Genomic DNA, 16313 nt, shown 5'->3' on the forward strand with positions numbered 1-16313 from the left:
CTCTACAACACTGACATCCCAGTAGTAGCACACCAGACTGGATGGAATGTAACACAGAAGCCAACCAATCTTGACTAACAATAACATTAACACAGAGGCTTAACTTACAACAACATCTTAGCAAATCCTCAGACAAGGACTTAATGCACCCATGGTGAGATAAACAATTTTCATCAATTTTCTTCTACGAAAATATTTTTTGACCACTTCATTAGCCATTTAGTGGCAACAAGCAATACAAAATAAATTTTTGTGGACCTGCTACAGGGGCAAGCTTATGGGAGTGGTTGGGAAAATGAAAACAATGAGGGAAGGTGACAGTAGTGATAGGACTGGTGTTGGAATATTGAATGCCTGTAACAAATTATCACAAACAATTTTGTAAACCACAGTGTTTAAATAAAGTAGGGGAAAAAGAAGTTGTGGTACATATCACAATGGAATGCAATATAATTCTAAGAAAGCACAACAGCATGCAGTTTGTCATGACATGGATGAAACTAGAGGATATAATGTTGAGTGAAGTCAGTCACAAGGACAAGGATAGATACAGAATGATCTGTCTCATATGTGATACTTAAAGGTACATAGCTAGGTAGCAAAAAAGGGCCAGGACAAACCATGGGAGAATCTATCCACAGAACTGAATTTTGGGGGGGGTTTGAAAGGGAAGGGTCTTGGGGACATTGGGGAAAAGTTTGTCCTTTGTCCCCAAAGGCCATTGGGGAAAATTTTTCAGGTTCCACTAGTGATAGATGTGATGTTAGAATTGTATATGTGTAAAATCATCATCAGCGGTATTATAAATTACAGTACTTCAAACAAGAAAGTAAAAAAAAATTTAACCATGGAAAGAAAAGTAACAAATAGGAAGAAAATTTTGCACCCTTTAAGACAACTGAAGATAAATAATAAATAAATTCACATATACATGCATATACATATGTATGAAAGCAATCAATTTAAAAATAGGTAAAGATTTAGATAGACAATTCATAAGAAAAAATTTAAGGAGTTAATAGGGGCCAGAGAGATAGTACAGCAAGTTAAGGTACCTGTCTTGCATGTGGCAATCCAAATCCGATTCCTGACACCGTATCTGATTCCTGGTTCCCTGAGCCTCACCAAGAATGATCTCTGAGCAAAGAGCCAGGAGTAAGCCTTGAGCACCACCAGGTATGACTCAAAAATCAAATTTAAAAGCTATTCGATAACTACCTAAATAGATGATGATATGTTTGACCTCACGGAATATAACAACTAAAATAAGATTGTATTGCATTGATAGAACAATTGAAACTGAAAGTGAAATTTTTGCCAACATTGTGATAAACAATGTAAAAGTTTAAGAATATTGATTGTTGAGGCTTCTGGGAAATAGACACTATCATGAAATGTTGACCAGAGTATAAATCTGTAAAGTCTTTGGGAGTTAATTTTGGCATTGTTTATTAAAAATTTAAATATGTATTGCCCAAGGCCCAGCATTCTCTTTCCAGGAATCTTACCAACAGAAATACTTGGAAATGTGTAATGGCTGTTCAGTAAAACACTGGTTGTGCTGATGAAAAATCAGACATGTCCTAAATCTTTGTCACTGGGGGAAGGGCAGGATTCAATATGGTATTGTTTTGCTATGTGATATTAATTACCCAAAAAATGCATATAATAACAATAATTAAAAAGCAGTAGGTATTGTTTGTTATTTGTTAGTGCTTTGTTATATGGATCATCATTGCATGTCAAAAAGGATAAGAATCTGAAGGAACCAAATTGTTAATAATGATTATTTCTGGGGGTGTGGAACAGTAGAATTGGGGATATAGGGTGTGAAAGACAGGCTTTCACATTTAGTTTTCACATTGTTTGGTTCTTTCCTGACCATGAATCTTTAGTTATTATATAAGGCACAACATTTTCTTTCTATGGTATGAAGGAAGTTAGATTTTCAAATTTTACTTGCATGAAAGTGATGGAAAGATTTATAGCAAAGTATTAAGCCTAGGCAGAGATCTGTATGTGGTTTTTATTTTCTTCTGTAAACCCTTTCAAGTAACGTTCCATGTTTTCTCTCATTGAATCATACTGTTTTTGCAATAGAAAACAACCAACATATGGAAATCAGAGAAAGTACCAAGAGCCAACATTCCTAGGCCACTTGCTCTGTGCCAGCAATCACTTCTAAGTGTGTCCATGCAGTCAGCCTCCATGTGCAGTATTGGGATGAGAAGACACCCACCCAACCATAGGGCTCTCTTTCTGGAAAAAGCAATATCATCTCACACTAAAGAACGCTGCAAGAGGGAAAACTCAATGGTTCGTGGTCAAGGGCAGGAGTGGGGTGGGGTAAGAAAAAATTCCAAGTTCCCCTCTCCCATGGATAGCTTGAGAAGCCTGCAAGAAGGAGCAGAGCAAAGTGAGCATGTTATTAAAGTGGGACAATAGGGCCAGTAGGGAAAAGGTAATTCGCTCCAAAAAACACCTCTGAAAATTTCTATTTAATATTCTAATCCAAACATATCCAAGCACAGAACTTTTCATTTGCTGTTTGCTTCTGTTCTTAATTTCCACATAATTAACAGTGAGGTGGAAATTGAGGGCGACAAGGCACGTGAGGATGAGCAAGGCAAAAGGCTTAGGGAAAGGGGCCCAGGGCTGGGGGAAAGGGGGCAGGCTGTCCCCTGCCCTGATCAGGAAGGACAGCAAGCCAAGCCTCCATATGCTCTCCGCCAGACTGGAGCAGACACACTCCAACCCAAACAAGCTAGTTTGCTTTCAGATCTTCGCTTGGAGTTACCTTTCTTTAATCTCTTGGCTGAGTCCTTCAGCAGCCTACGTGGAATGTCCTAGAAGGTATAGTTATGGGCTGCCTAAGGCTTTGAAACTTCCTGTCTGAAAACTGTGGCCCTGCACCAAGGCCAGGTAAGTAGGAAGAAAAGGAGACTCTGAGACGAGGCAGCCATGGTGGGAGAGATGTGGCTCGAGGATGTAAGAATCACTTACCTCACTTACTGGTGAGAAACTGGAGGCTGGGAGTGCAGGGGAAAAAGAAAAAGAAGAGTAGAGGTGAGTGATCCAGTGGAAAGGGGAAGGAACAGGAAGTGGAAGAGGAAAATAAGAAGGGTGCCTCTGAGGAGAGAGTGGGAAGTTAGGGAATGGAAGAGGAGACAGGAAAAGAGAAGAAAGAAGAAAAGGGATATTCATTTCCAGTGAAGACTTACGAATGACCTGAGTTTTTGATGAAGAGCCCCAAACAAACAGTCTAGAGGGAACCAGCTTTACTCACTGGAAGTGGATCCACATTAGTAATGAGCTAAATTGCCCTTTGATCTGACTTTTGTGCCTGGCATTAGAGGTCAGAGTTCATTTTTTTTGCAGGTAGCTGTCCAGTTCTTCCAGCAACGCTTGTTGAAGAGGCTTTTGTCTTGCTCCTTTGTCAAAGATTAAGTGATCATATATTTGAGAGTCTGTAACAGAATATTCAACTCTATTCCATTGGTCTGCATGCCTGTTTCTAGCTCAATGCCATATTGTTTTAATTATTGCTGCTTTTTTGTACAGTTTGAAGCCGGGGAAGGTGATGCCACCCATCTTTCTTTTTCCCAAGAATTGCTTTAGCTATTCATGGGGGTTTGATTGTTTCATATGAATTTCAGGAGTTTTCCTTGAAAAATGTCATGGGTATCCTGATAGGCGCTGTATAGTGCTTTGGGAGAGTATCGTGCTAAGTGAAATGAGTCAGAAAGAGAGGGACAGACATAGGACTGTACCTGGAATATAAAATAACATGAAACTGACACCCAAGGAGTAGACACAAGGGCCAGGAATATTGCCCCATACCTCGAAGCCTGTTTCATGAGCTGGGGGAGAAGGCAGCTGGAATAGAGAAGGTATCACTAAAACAATGATGGTTGGAGGAATTATTCGGGATGGGAGATGTTGCTGAAAGTACATAAAGGACCAAACGTGATAGCCTCTCAGTATCTGTATTGCAAACCGTAATGCCCAAAAGTAGAGAGTATGGGGGAAATTGTCTGCCATGGAGGCAGGGGGAGGGTTGGAAAGGGGAGGGCATACTGGGGACATTGGTGGTGGAAAATGTGCACTGGTGGAGGGATGGGTATTTGATCATTTTATGATTAAAACTCAAACATGAAAGTTTTGTAACTATATCTCACGGTGATTCAATTAAAAAACATTAAAAAATAAAAAAATTAAAAATTAAAAAAATAGAATCACCCCTACTTGAATGGGGTGTATTTTCATCTATTCTAACAGGTAGTGAATCATTCCTGCACAGAGACTTGATGGTACTGGTATGGCTCCAGAATATACCGGGCATAAAAAGGAAAAAGACATATACAAGATCTAATGTTTTAGAGCCAAGTGATATGTAGAGTGGATTCCCTCTCCAGCCTCTGGTCATCTAATCTATTTTTCTGTTTTCTGAGCCAAAATACATACTTACACTGAGAGTCATTTGTTTTCTTGAATTAATTTGCTAAAGGAGAAAAAGCGCATAACAGTGATAATATATCCTTCTGTGCTTAAGAACATTACTGTAAGCCAACTCCAGACAAAATGGGGCTGCTTAAAGACTCTACATAAATTATTAACTTTAAGAATTCCCTTATTCATATCAGGTTCTGAAAATATCTCTTCATAACTTAGGTTTATCCCTTCAAGAAAGTAATCAAAAATCACTAATTGGGACTGGGGTAGGGATGGTGGTGACTTGGGATAGAGCATCCACCTTGCAGGTAGAAAGCCATGACTGCATCCCAGCACCATACCAGATTCTGAGGGAGATCCTAAATGCCTCAACCATGTCTGAAATATCTGGCACATAATCACCAAGTGAGCAGGAACTAAAGCAGGTGAGTGAGTGCAAATCCCATGGCTCAGAATGTCTTCCGCAGTGAAGTCTACAATCAACCATGACTACTCCAGGCCACTGCAGTGATAACAAAGGGAAAGGAAGGGAGGAAAAACAACTTCCATGCTATGTTCCATGTATACAAGAAAATCAGCTTCTTTTTCATACTTGGCATCATCAGCTTGACTTGGTTATCCTCTTCAGCTTGTGCCAGTCCAAACTCAAGTTTAGAGCAAACAAGTAAAAATACAATTTTAGTGCACAAAAATGATTCTCTTTTTGTCCACAAAAGCAATAGCAATTCTTATTAAAATAATGACTAGGGTTGTTCATGAGAGGAACAACTGTGACTTCAGAGGTATATAAATAAATAAATAAATAACCTTTAAATACAGTGCATGGGAGCTAAGGTGTTCCAGGAGTATCTCCCTTCCTCCCTCCTTCCCTCCCCTTCTCTTCTCTCTTCTCTCTCTCTCTCTCTCTCTCTCTCTCTCTCTCTCTCTCTCTCTCTCTCTCTCTCTCTCTCTCTCTCTTTCCTTTCCCATGTTCAGCTGAGTTTCTCAGTGAGCTTTTGCCTGAGTCTTAGATCAGCTCTCTGGGCAATGGACCTGAAGCAGCCACCAGCCCTCCTTGCTCAGACACCGGAAACTCACATTTGAATCAAAGCCTTGAGTGCTCATCACAGCTGCACAGATCTGAGCCAGAAGCCCAGCATATAGCCAGCCCCATCTTTCCATCTTGAAAGGGGGCTGCTCAGGGGATGGGGCGGGTGGCGGGCGGCAGCACAGAGCCAGGTATCTGCTCCTTTCTCTTCTCGCTTCCGTGTCCCCAAGACATCCTTAGGCCCCACATCTTAAGCCCCCATTCCACAGGGATGGAATACAGCCCTAGTCTTTAGGGCTGAGAAGATGTGTTTGAGCCCTGCAGGGCAACCCATGGCATCTTGCTTGACTCCCTGGAGAGAAGCACACTGGCCAGACAATCCCCGTCACCAGCAGCGACCTCTCTAGAGTCTTCATGCCCTTACCTCTCATTTCTGTCCCGGAGGAACCATTAGACCAGGCTGTCCACTTATTCCTGTGCTTGCTGATTTCCTGAACTTTGCAGGCATAGTGGCCTTGGTCAGCAGGCCTGAGGGTCAGAATGGAAAGCATGTAGACAGCCCCACGCCTCTTTTCTAGCAGGTGCAACCTCTGCCGGTTGGCACTGCGGCTGTAGTTCCCATAGTACTGTACCAGCCGGAGCTTGGTCATCTTCACCATCAGGGTCTCCGGGGAGTTGGGGCGAGAGAAGAACCAACGCACGGCCAGCAAGCTGTCCTTCCGCCTCTTCTGGGAGACGTGGCACAAGAGCGTGGCATTCTCCCCCTCCAGGTAGTCAACCACAGGTCCTGGGGACACGGTGACATTCAGGGCACCACACACCTCTGCAGAAGAAACAAGGAATAAAGTGAGGATGCCACCTTCCAGAGCCACTTCCTCTCCCAGGAAGGCACTTTTCCCTAGGAGCGGGATGCTCTATAGGGGCAGAGAGATGGGATGGTCCCCATGGTCCCCATTGCTCTACCCCAACCAGCTCAGTCTCTGCCTTCCAGAAGGAGCCCTCAGAGCTGGGGGCTCCTATGTCCTCGTCAATGAGATTATGCTAACCACACAGGATGTACAGGGACCCCCGGTCTAGACCTTTTATTTATTTTTTAAGTGTTTATTAGTTGTCGACATTTAAATTGAAGGATATTTCACAGGATTCAGGGGACCTCTTAAAAATACCTTGCTCTCATCCCAGCCTACCACCAGTTTCCCTGGGGCTGTTAATCCCATCCCTAGCTATATTACGGGTGTGTGGGTCCTGGGTCAGGAAGGGCTGCCCCAGTTGATGCCTGTCTACTGAAAGGCCTGCACCTGCCTTACTAGGCTCCTGTTGCAGCTACTACAACTATAACCCAGGGAAATCACTGTGCTGCTCACAAGGGCCTGAAACTAGCCCCAGGGCCCTTAGGCACAGGGCATTCTCAGTTCATGCTCCATACATCCCTGAGGACCATGATCCATACTCTCTGCACTGAAGTAAGGAATAAAGAAGGACTAAGCCCAGCAGCAAAGAGGAGTGAGGAAATCTCCCAGCACCCCAAAAGATACCCCAGAATCCCAAATTCTGTACGCTACTTCCTGTCCCCTAGGTTTTTTAACTGATGCTGCCAAGCACTGCCATTTTGAACAGCATTGTCCTGAAACTCCCAGGCAGGCAGACTACAGAGTGAACACTTTGCACAGATGCCCAGACTTTCATTCCATCCCATAGAGCTGTCTCGCCAGGTCCCATAGCCTCACCCCACAACACTGAGCCCAAGTGCAGAAAACTCAGACCCCCACACACCCTATCTCACAAGTCGAGGTCCCCAGCATCTTGCTGATCTACACTGTAGTCCTCTAATGCCACCTCTGTTCACTAAATATGACAGAAAAGAGACTATCTGAACCCTGATTGGGACCTGGGAAGCAAGGAAAAATGGAAAAGGGATCAAGAAAGATCTGAACAAAAGCTGTGAACCAACAAGGTCAGGCCCTGGTAGAAATGGGTTGCCACACAAAACAGTCTTTGCCAAAAATGTTCAGACAATAAGCTTATTTTTCTTGCCAGTTTCTACCAATAACTTCAGAAACTAAGCAGGCTAAAAGGTAGGACATGTGAATCAATCTTTCATTTCCAGTCCCCCCACTTCTCCATTGCCCCCGCCACCACAGTCTGTTAGAAGCCAGGTCCACCAAGAAACACAGAAATCCCAGGACCCTTAATCACATCCACAAAGTACCTTCTGCCTTAGAAAGTAAGCTAGAATGGTTGTAGGGCTAAGAATCTTTAGGGTGAGGGCGGGGGTTGGGGGAGTGTTTAGCTTATCCCACCATAACAATCTTTTATTACCTTGAAAAACAATAGGGGGAAAGCGTTGGATGGGATTTTAGGCAGTTCATGAGCCAAAATGAGGTTTCTTAGAGCTGGTTAAGGCATTATTCAACCCTAGTTTCATTTCTGGTATCCCATATCAGGAGTGACCCCTGAGCACGGAGCCAGGAGTAAGCCCTCAACACCACAGGGTGTGGCCCAAAAACAAATAAACAACAACAAACAAACCTCCAAGCTACTGTGACAAAGGACAAAGATAGCCAAGGGTGGTACTCAGGGAATTCAGGTAACCAAAGCAGGCAGATACTCCAGTAACAATTTCACCAGCATCCAAGTTACTGACAGCAAATGAAAGCATAGGAATGCTGCCTTCATCTCCCCATTATCTCGCCTGCCCTGAGGGCACCTTGCCAATACTAACGCCATACTGAATTAGCCTGAGATCATTTCCTCCAGGTTGCTAATGCCCTGTCTACAGACCTCACCAGCTCCTGGGACAAGAGTTCCCCCAGGGAACAGAGATGCAGCAGAAACACCAGGGTGACCCCATTCCAACAGATGCCCAGGGTTCCACTGGCCAAAGAGCAGCAGAGAAGCAGCAGCTGGCTCCCTGAGTTGAAGTCCAGCTCCACCCTGCCCCCAATTGCTCCCCACTAGAGTCAACAAGACCTGGGAAAGCAGGAAATTGAAACAATATGGGTGGGATGAGAGCTCAGCGGCCCCGGGACCCCACACCCCACTCTCCTATTAGCACTGCATGAGGGAGGGATTATTTATAGTGACTGAAACCCAGAGACGTGCCAAGTGCTCCAGTCGCCCTGTGAGGCCAGATTCCATCCTGGAGGCAAACTAGTAACCCTTCCACTTCCGCATCTGAGGATAGGAATCAGCAGCTCTCAAGAAAGGGAATGAAACCATTTCCCAAAGGAGAGGCCTCCCCCATTTTCTTCCAACCAGCAGACCTTCTGCCTCTACTGAGCCCATCTTCTCTTACACCAATGGCCCAAGCATTTGTTTCTCCCACAAAGACTTGTTATGAGCTGGTGGGTGTCTCCCTCCAGTCCCTACATGGAAGCCCCAGTTCTTGTGTGTGGCTGTATGTGGAAATGGATGCTTTAAGGTGAGATTGGAAGAGTGAAGACACCAAGGTGGGAGCCCTTCCAGCACTGGCTGGTATTCTCCTTAGAAGAGCGTTGAGGGGCCAGAGAAATAGGACAGTGGCAGGTGCTTGCCTTGCACATGGCTCACCTGGGTTTGATCCCTTGCATCCCATATGGTCTCCCGAGGCTGCCGGGAGTGATCCCTGAGAGCCAGAAGTAAGTTCTAAGCACCACAAGCTGTGTTCCAAAATCAAGGACACAAACATGCAGAGACAAGAGAAGAGAAGACACAGAGAAGGTGGCCCGCTGCAAACCACAGAGACAGGCCTCGGGAGAAAACACCCAGTACCTCTCAGACTGGCTTCCTGGTGTGAGGAAAAACAAAAGTCCTGTGAAGAAAGCCAATGTAATGTTTCTTAACCTCTTTCCACCGGGCTTCCCCCCTGTGGCTCCCATCCTACAGGTTTCATGCTGGAGGCCCCATTTTAGGCAATTTTTGCCTGTGGCCCCTTTGGAATATCCTGAGAGCCCACAGAGGGGCCACATGGCCCTCAACTGAGAAATTATGGTTTACGATCTCACTCTGGGGCATCTTCACATAGCAGTACCAAGAAAACAACATATGCCAGCTCCCAGAAAGCTCTTCCAGTGCTACGGTGTCACCAGCCCAGAAATTACACCCACCCACTTTCAACATGAACTTATTGACAGGGGCTCAGGGGTACGATTGACATTGGGATACTCCAGGGCACCTCAGAGTCCTAAAGCTTTGTTAGAGCAATGTATCTCAATAGGGGACCTTAGGGCACAATGGATGGGTGGGTAGGGGAGCTGTATAAGTCTGTGTAAATGGAGGGTCATGGTATGAGATAAGAAGGTCATGTTATGAGAGTAAGGCATCAGTGAGTAGGACAGTGGGCTGGGGGTGTAGGAGCCGGGAATAGGGTAGGGAGTAAGTACAGAAGAAGGAAACAAGGCCAGAAGGGGCCACAGCAAGGGAGAGGTTGAAAACAGTGTTAGAAAACAGAGTCTCTCAGGATATGGGGGTTATGCGTGTGCTGAGCTTTCCCAAAATTTCAGGTGTTCAACAAAGACCTGCCAACACTAAAGAGGGCTGCTCAGATCCAGCCAAGCCCCCGCTCTATGCATGCAGCTGGAAAATGTGACACCACCAACAGAAGGGGATAAAAGGCAGGGGAGAACCCAGTGCCCAGCACCCAGAAGCAAATCTCATGTTAGACATGGAAAGAGAGGGTCACCCACTTTGGCTACCCATCCCTCATATCACAGCACACCCAGAATCAGCAGAGAGAGAGAGGACACCGGACACCACCAGCACACAGATGCAGCTGACTAGCCCACGGTGTCAATCATGTCCAGGTCTTACCCCTTCTGGCTCTCAGTCTCAGGAGAAAGCACACACCTCCTTTAGGGTAGGGGGCAAGCCAAGCAAACCTAGTCCAAGCAGAGGGCATAGGGTGCTAGCCCGTCTCCATCCACTGAGCATGGCAAGGGAACAGCCCCTTACAGCAGATGTGCCTCTTCCCTGGCCTAGGAAAGAGAAGAAGTTCACTGCTTATTTTCCACTCCACTATTGCAAAGAATGGATGTGGGAGGCAAACTCCATCCCACACACTCACTGGGGCATCTCCATACTCAGAGTTCCACTTCCCACTAGATTAAGCCTTAACCAAAGTTTTGTTCACTTCGTCCTTATACAGATATTGGCAGAACAATGGGGAGAGCGGGATACTGTGACTGAGCAGACATTTCTAACGTGAGGGCTAAGAGTCCTGGGAATAAGGCAGCTAGTCACAGGGGGAAGATCCAGAAGTCTGTGAGTACATGCAATGCCACGTGCCATACTGAGGTGGCCAGGGCTTAGGAAAACTAAAACCTGGGCCTGAAAGACATAACAAGGCCCTTCCGGTCCTAGCCTTGTACACAGCTGACTCTGGTTTGAACTCCAGAGCCTCATAATGACCCTCTGAACATATACACCCATCCTGCCCCTCATCAACAAAAAAATAATGAAAAAAGAAAGAACAAGGAAATCAAGTCCTAATCTGTTCTTCGGGGTCCAAGAAAACCCTGAGGCAGGAGGTATAGACTGGCAATAGAAAGATCAGTGTCTTTGGAGGGGGGAGTGCAGGTCACCCTGTCCAGGCAGTCCGTGCTGGTCCAGCATACTTGGATGTAGGAAGAGAACCTCCCCCCCACAACTGGGCCCTTTAACAAGCACAGGCCCCATCCTTTCCTGTGGGACGGACATCGGCAGGGCATGGGACACATGGGACCCATGGTGGAACTGGGCCAACAGCAAGGGGTTGGCATCCTGAAAAAGCAGACTGGAAATCTGTTAGTTCTAAGACCTTCACTGACTCTGTGTTTTCATCTGTCTGAAAAAGGGGAAAATAATGCCTGAGCTGATGGTGTAAGGTTCCGGTGAGAAGACACCTCTAAGTATCGCATGTCTGGGAGCTGGGCAGAGGGAGTCATTGAACATGCACACAAGCTGACCAGTGACAGGGGGTGGGCAGGACTTCAAGGAAACGTAATTCCGGTCACACTGGATTCTATTATCTAGAGGGGTCCCAAATTGATTCAATATCTGCTATTGCACTCTAAAACTATTACTAATTTTGAATAAACCTTTCCATTCTGCACTGGATCCTACAAACTATATAGCTGCTTTTGCTTCGAAGTGAACTTTGAATTCTATGTAACATATTTATGGGGTTTAAATTCCTGTTCCTGTCTGGATAATATCATGAAAAAGACTAACACAGAACAAAAGGATGTCCATGGAGCCAAACAGGACAGCAGCTATTCATTCAGGACCAGCCCCTCTATCCTGAGTGTATATGTCTTTCCTTCCTCTTCCCCTCCCTCTCTCCTTCTTTTCTTTCCCTTCCTCTTTCCTGTCCTCTCATTCATTATGAAGTGAAGGATGGCAATTTCCAGGAATGCAGGATTTCTCCTGCTGAGGGCCAGAGGTGGGCATGGTCATGTGCCCTTCCCCTGACCCAGGAAAAAGAATGATCTGGCTGAACCATTAATTTACCAAGGGACTTTGGGCACCACACCCCTCTCTAATGAAGAAACTGCCCCACTCACATCAGAGGGTCAAGAGCCCCTGAATTTATCAGCACACAAGTTGTCTGTGCCAATGAGCAGCAGGTATCTCACTCCCAGCTAAAGGATAACTTGGGTTCATGACAAAGTTGGCTGGAGAGATAGCACAGCGGGAAGGGCATTCGCCTTACAAGCGGCCAACATGGCCGACCCGAGTTCGATTCCTCTGCCCCTCTCGGAGAGCCCGGCAAGCTACCAAGAGTATTCGATATGCCAGACACAGTAACAACAAAGTCTCCAATGGAGACGTTACTGGGCCCGCTCGAGCAAATAGACGATCAACGGGAGGGCCTTTACCTTTACTTTTAAGACTCAAAACCTGGGACCCAATGATCAACACACAGAGGGGCTACCAAACCTGCCTACAGGGCCAGACCCTCAGTTAAGCTCCTACCCAAAACACAGCTCTCACCCAGATCCTACACACAGCTTGGACCAGTGGTAAAAGCAACCATTTGTCTGGTGTGAATTCTATGCCAAATACTGTTCTATGCACTCCAGATGTATTTTCTTAATCTAGCTGTAGGTGTGTTTATCCTCATCTTACCAACAAAAGGACAGAGGCCCAGAAAGGTTAAGCCCCTGACTCAAGGTCACATCAAATGTGGGAAAGCTGAAATGCAAACCAGGACAATGCCTCTTCAAAGACAACTCCCAACCGCCAAAAAGCATGGAAATGTTTTGCCCCTTGATTTGCATTTCTGCAAAATAGAGAGGAGAGGCTGGTTGAGCACTAAGATCCTGCTCCAGCCCAAACTGGCAGGGACTGTCCCAGCTCAGGGCCAAGTACCCACTCTGCCAAAGCACCCATACCCCATAGCTACAGCCATGCCAAAGGCTCAGCTCCACCACTTCACTAACATTCTCTGCAGAGAAGCCAAGTTGCGGATAATTTCAGGTATCCCAGTGCACGGGCTGAGAACGCTGGTACCTGTGTCTTCTTGGGAGTCAGGATGGGCAGTCTGCCCCCACCAGCCTCCCCAGTACATCTAGATGCCCCAGCAGCCACACCCACATTCCACAGCTGCCACCACAGCAACTCATTGGCCCTGACCTAGGATCCTGAATTCTCTGGACTACATGGCCGCATACACAACACCTCCTAACTCCTCAACACTGAAATTCCAATAGGGGCACACCAAATTGGATGGAAAAGTAACAAAAGAAGCCAAATGAACTCAACAAAAAATAAGAATAACACAGAAGGCTCAACTAGCAACAAAGAGCTTAGTCAATTCTTAGACAAGGACTTAACAATCCTGTGATGAGATATAACAATTTTCACCAAAAAAATGGATTTTTTAATACTTATTGATTTTAATATTGGAGTTTTTCTAATTTTATTTTATTTTTATAAAGTAGTTCACAATATTTTTTTTCTTAAATTTTTATTAGTGAAACACCATGAGGTACAGTTGTAGACTTACAATTTTTTGTGCTTGGGTTTCAGTTATACAATGATCGAAGTAGTTCATAATATTTGATTACATTTGATAATCGAAAACCAATCCCACCATTACACCTTCTCACCACCATATTTTGGATGTTTCCATCCCCAACCCAACTCCTGCCCCAAAGCAGAACCGAAGTTATTTATTTATTTCGGTCACAGTCCTCCCATTGTTCATCCATTTGCTCGAGCAGGCCCAGTAATGGGTGGAAAGAGTATTTTTTTTTTAATTTTCTCTTTTGGGGAAAAAAAGTGTGTCAAAGTATTCAGGGTTAAAACTGTCTTTCAGGGACTGGAGCAATAGCACAACGGGTAGGGCATTTGCCTTGCACATGGCCAACCCGGCTTCAATTCCCAGCATCCGATATGGTCCCTTGAGCACCGCCAGGAGTAATTCCTGAGCACAGAGCCAGGAGTAACCCCTGTGCATTGCCAAGTGTGACCCAAAAAGCAAAAAAAAAAAAAAAACAAGCTGTTTTTCAGTTTTTCAGCATTATATATTCTAAAAACCAAGCTCCTAGAGGAGAACAATGCAGTCTCCTGTCCCCGCGCCTAGCTGTCCTCACCGGGGCCCCTTGGAGGGAGCGGGTTGAGTTTCCCTCTGTCATGAGCAGAGCCCAGGCAGATGAAGACCTCCGGGACCCAGCCATACCATGCTGAGACCACACTCTACACACTCGGACGAGCCTCACACATGAAGGAACTGGCAGAGGAACCCAGGTGTGCAGGACTTGGGGCTGAGATCTCCAAGCCTGCTCCGATCGGGACTGGGCCTCCTCCACCAAGACCCCCCATCTTCCAGTAGCTAAACAGTTACACACACCAATTGCTGTGTAACCCCATCAACAGCCAAGATCCAGAGACTATAAAACCAAGCTCCCAGAAACACGTGGTCGCGCGACCTCTTATTGTCTAGTTCTTGCTCTCAGAGAACCCGGCAGGCTACCGAGAGTATCCTGCCCACATATATGCCTGACTGGGAACACCTGTAAAGGTGATTAGAGGCTTCCCCAAAAGCCTCCATCCCTCTTGGAGAGCCCGGCAAGTTACGGAGAGTATCCCGCCCACAAAGCGGAGCCTGGCAAGCTACCCATGGCGTATTCGATATGCCAAAAATAGTAACAATGATGGTCCTCATTCCCCTGACCTTGAAAGAGCCCCCAAAATACCATCGGGCTACACTAGCACGTGATAGGGATGAATGGAGACATTACTGGCGCCCACTTGAGTAAATCAATGAACAATGGGATGATAGTGATAGTGATATATTTTATTAACAAAAGCATTTATTAATCCATTTTATAATTTACATTTTGGGTTTCTTCCCCTTCTTTAACTGTGATAGGATCACTCACATCTGTGCTACACCACTTAAAAGTTCTCAGTCTACAATATGGTAATATTGACTTTAGGGACAGTGTTATAATGTGACTTTCTAGAATTTATCTTCTTTTTTTTTTAGTGAATCACCGTGAGGTACAGTTACAGACTCAAACTTTCGTGCTTACGTTTCAATCATACAATGATTGAGTACCCACCCCTCCACCAGTGCCCATTCTCCACCACCAATGTTCCCAGTATCCTCACCCCAACCCTCAGCCCCTGCCTCTGTGGCAGGCGCATTTCCTTTTAATTGGAGTTCTTTAATCTAATCAATTTCAACTCTAGAATTGGATCAACAGTTGTGGTTTTTGTCTACCTTAAAAGAAGCACTGTAGCACTGTCACTGTTCTCCCCTTGTTCACTGATTTGCTTGAGCGGGCACCAGTAACATTTCCATTGTTGTTACTGCTTTTTCCAGGCTCTGCCTTGTGGGCGGGATACTCTCAGTAGCTTGTTGGGCTCTCCGAGAGAGACGAGGAATCAAACCCGTGTGCAAGGCAAATGCCCTACCCGCTGTGCTATCGCTCCAGCCCACATTAAAAGAAATTTTTTAAAAATATTCTTCTCTACCCCAAACTGGCAGAAAATTGCCCCAGTTCAGAGACCCTTCCTCATGACTATGGATCATGAGGGAGCTATGAGGAAGCACTATGCAAGCTGTAGCTTTCCACATTATCCCAGGTGTTGCTTTGGGTACAGCCAGGGCTGACTCTGAAAGTTCTAAAACTCTCGCTCTCAATTCTTTCTGGTTTGAACACAGTCTGAATGCCCCCCAAAGCTGCTTTCTGAGGCTTCCCTATCTGAGGGTATCTAGTATTTAGAAGGTCCTGGAGCCCGGGGGAGGAAGGTTTGTGTACCACCAAGCATTCCTCTGGCTGCAGCTATTCCACAAGTTTCTAGAGCAGTCTGAACTACCCATCCTAGTCAAACCTTCCTTGATTATTAGACAAGCCAGTGACCAGAGCAAAAGGGGGGGGGGGGGCGTTGTTCTCTGCAACTCCACTTTCTGGAGAGCCCCATATGCCATAACCAGGGGATAGTGGGTGAACTAAAGTGGCCCAGGTCCCTGATACTCAGATTTTCACCCAAGCCAACTCAAATGCCAGAGCCACCACTTAAAGTCAGACCACCGTAGGGAAACTACTGAACTTTATAGCTACAGAACACAGACCACATGCCTGGACATGTATAAACACAGGGAAGCTGGAGAGATAGGAGCGTGAGTAAGGTGCTTATCTTTCATGCAGTCTACCTGAGTTTGATCCCCAGTACTCATGAGGGATAAGATCCCCCCTGGGCCCATGTCAGGAGTGATTCCTGATTCCCTCAGTGCAGAGCCAGGAGTAAGCCCTGAGCACCATCCAGGGCAGCCCAAAACAAAATGAACAAACAAAATCAACGCTCAGAGCCCAAAGACAGGTTTCCTGGATTCAAACCCAACTCTCCCACTTACAAGTCCAATGAC

At 45.8% G+C, this 16313-nt stretch overlaps 1 protein-coding gene across 1 annotated transcript in view; it reads right to left on the minus strand.

Annotated features, from left to right (window-relative positions):
* The window catches only part of VSTM4 (V-set and transmembrane domain containing 4), a 94132-nt gene that overhangs the window by 76340 nt on the left and 1479 nt on the right, over positions 1–16313 (minus strand). The window contains exon 2 of the mRNA XM_056130476.1: positions 5904–6302. Within this exon, the coding sequence (XP_055986451.1) occupies positions 5904–6302 (399 nt within the window). The remainder of the gene's footprint in view (positions 1–5903; positions 6303–16313) is intronic.

The sequence above is a fragment of the Sorex fumeus genome, unplaced genomic scaffold (assembly GCF_029834395.1).
Source record: "Sorex fumeus unplaced genomic scaffold, SorFum_2.1 ptg000078l, whole genome shotgun sequence".
Classification (NCBI taxonomy): domain Eukaryota; kingdom Metazoa; phylum Chordata; class Mammalia; order Eulipotyphla; family Soricidae; genus Sorex; species Sorex fumeus.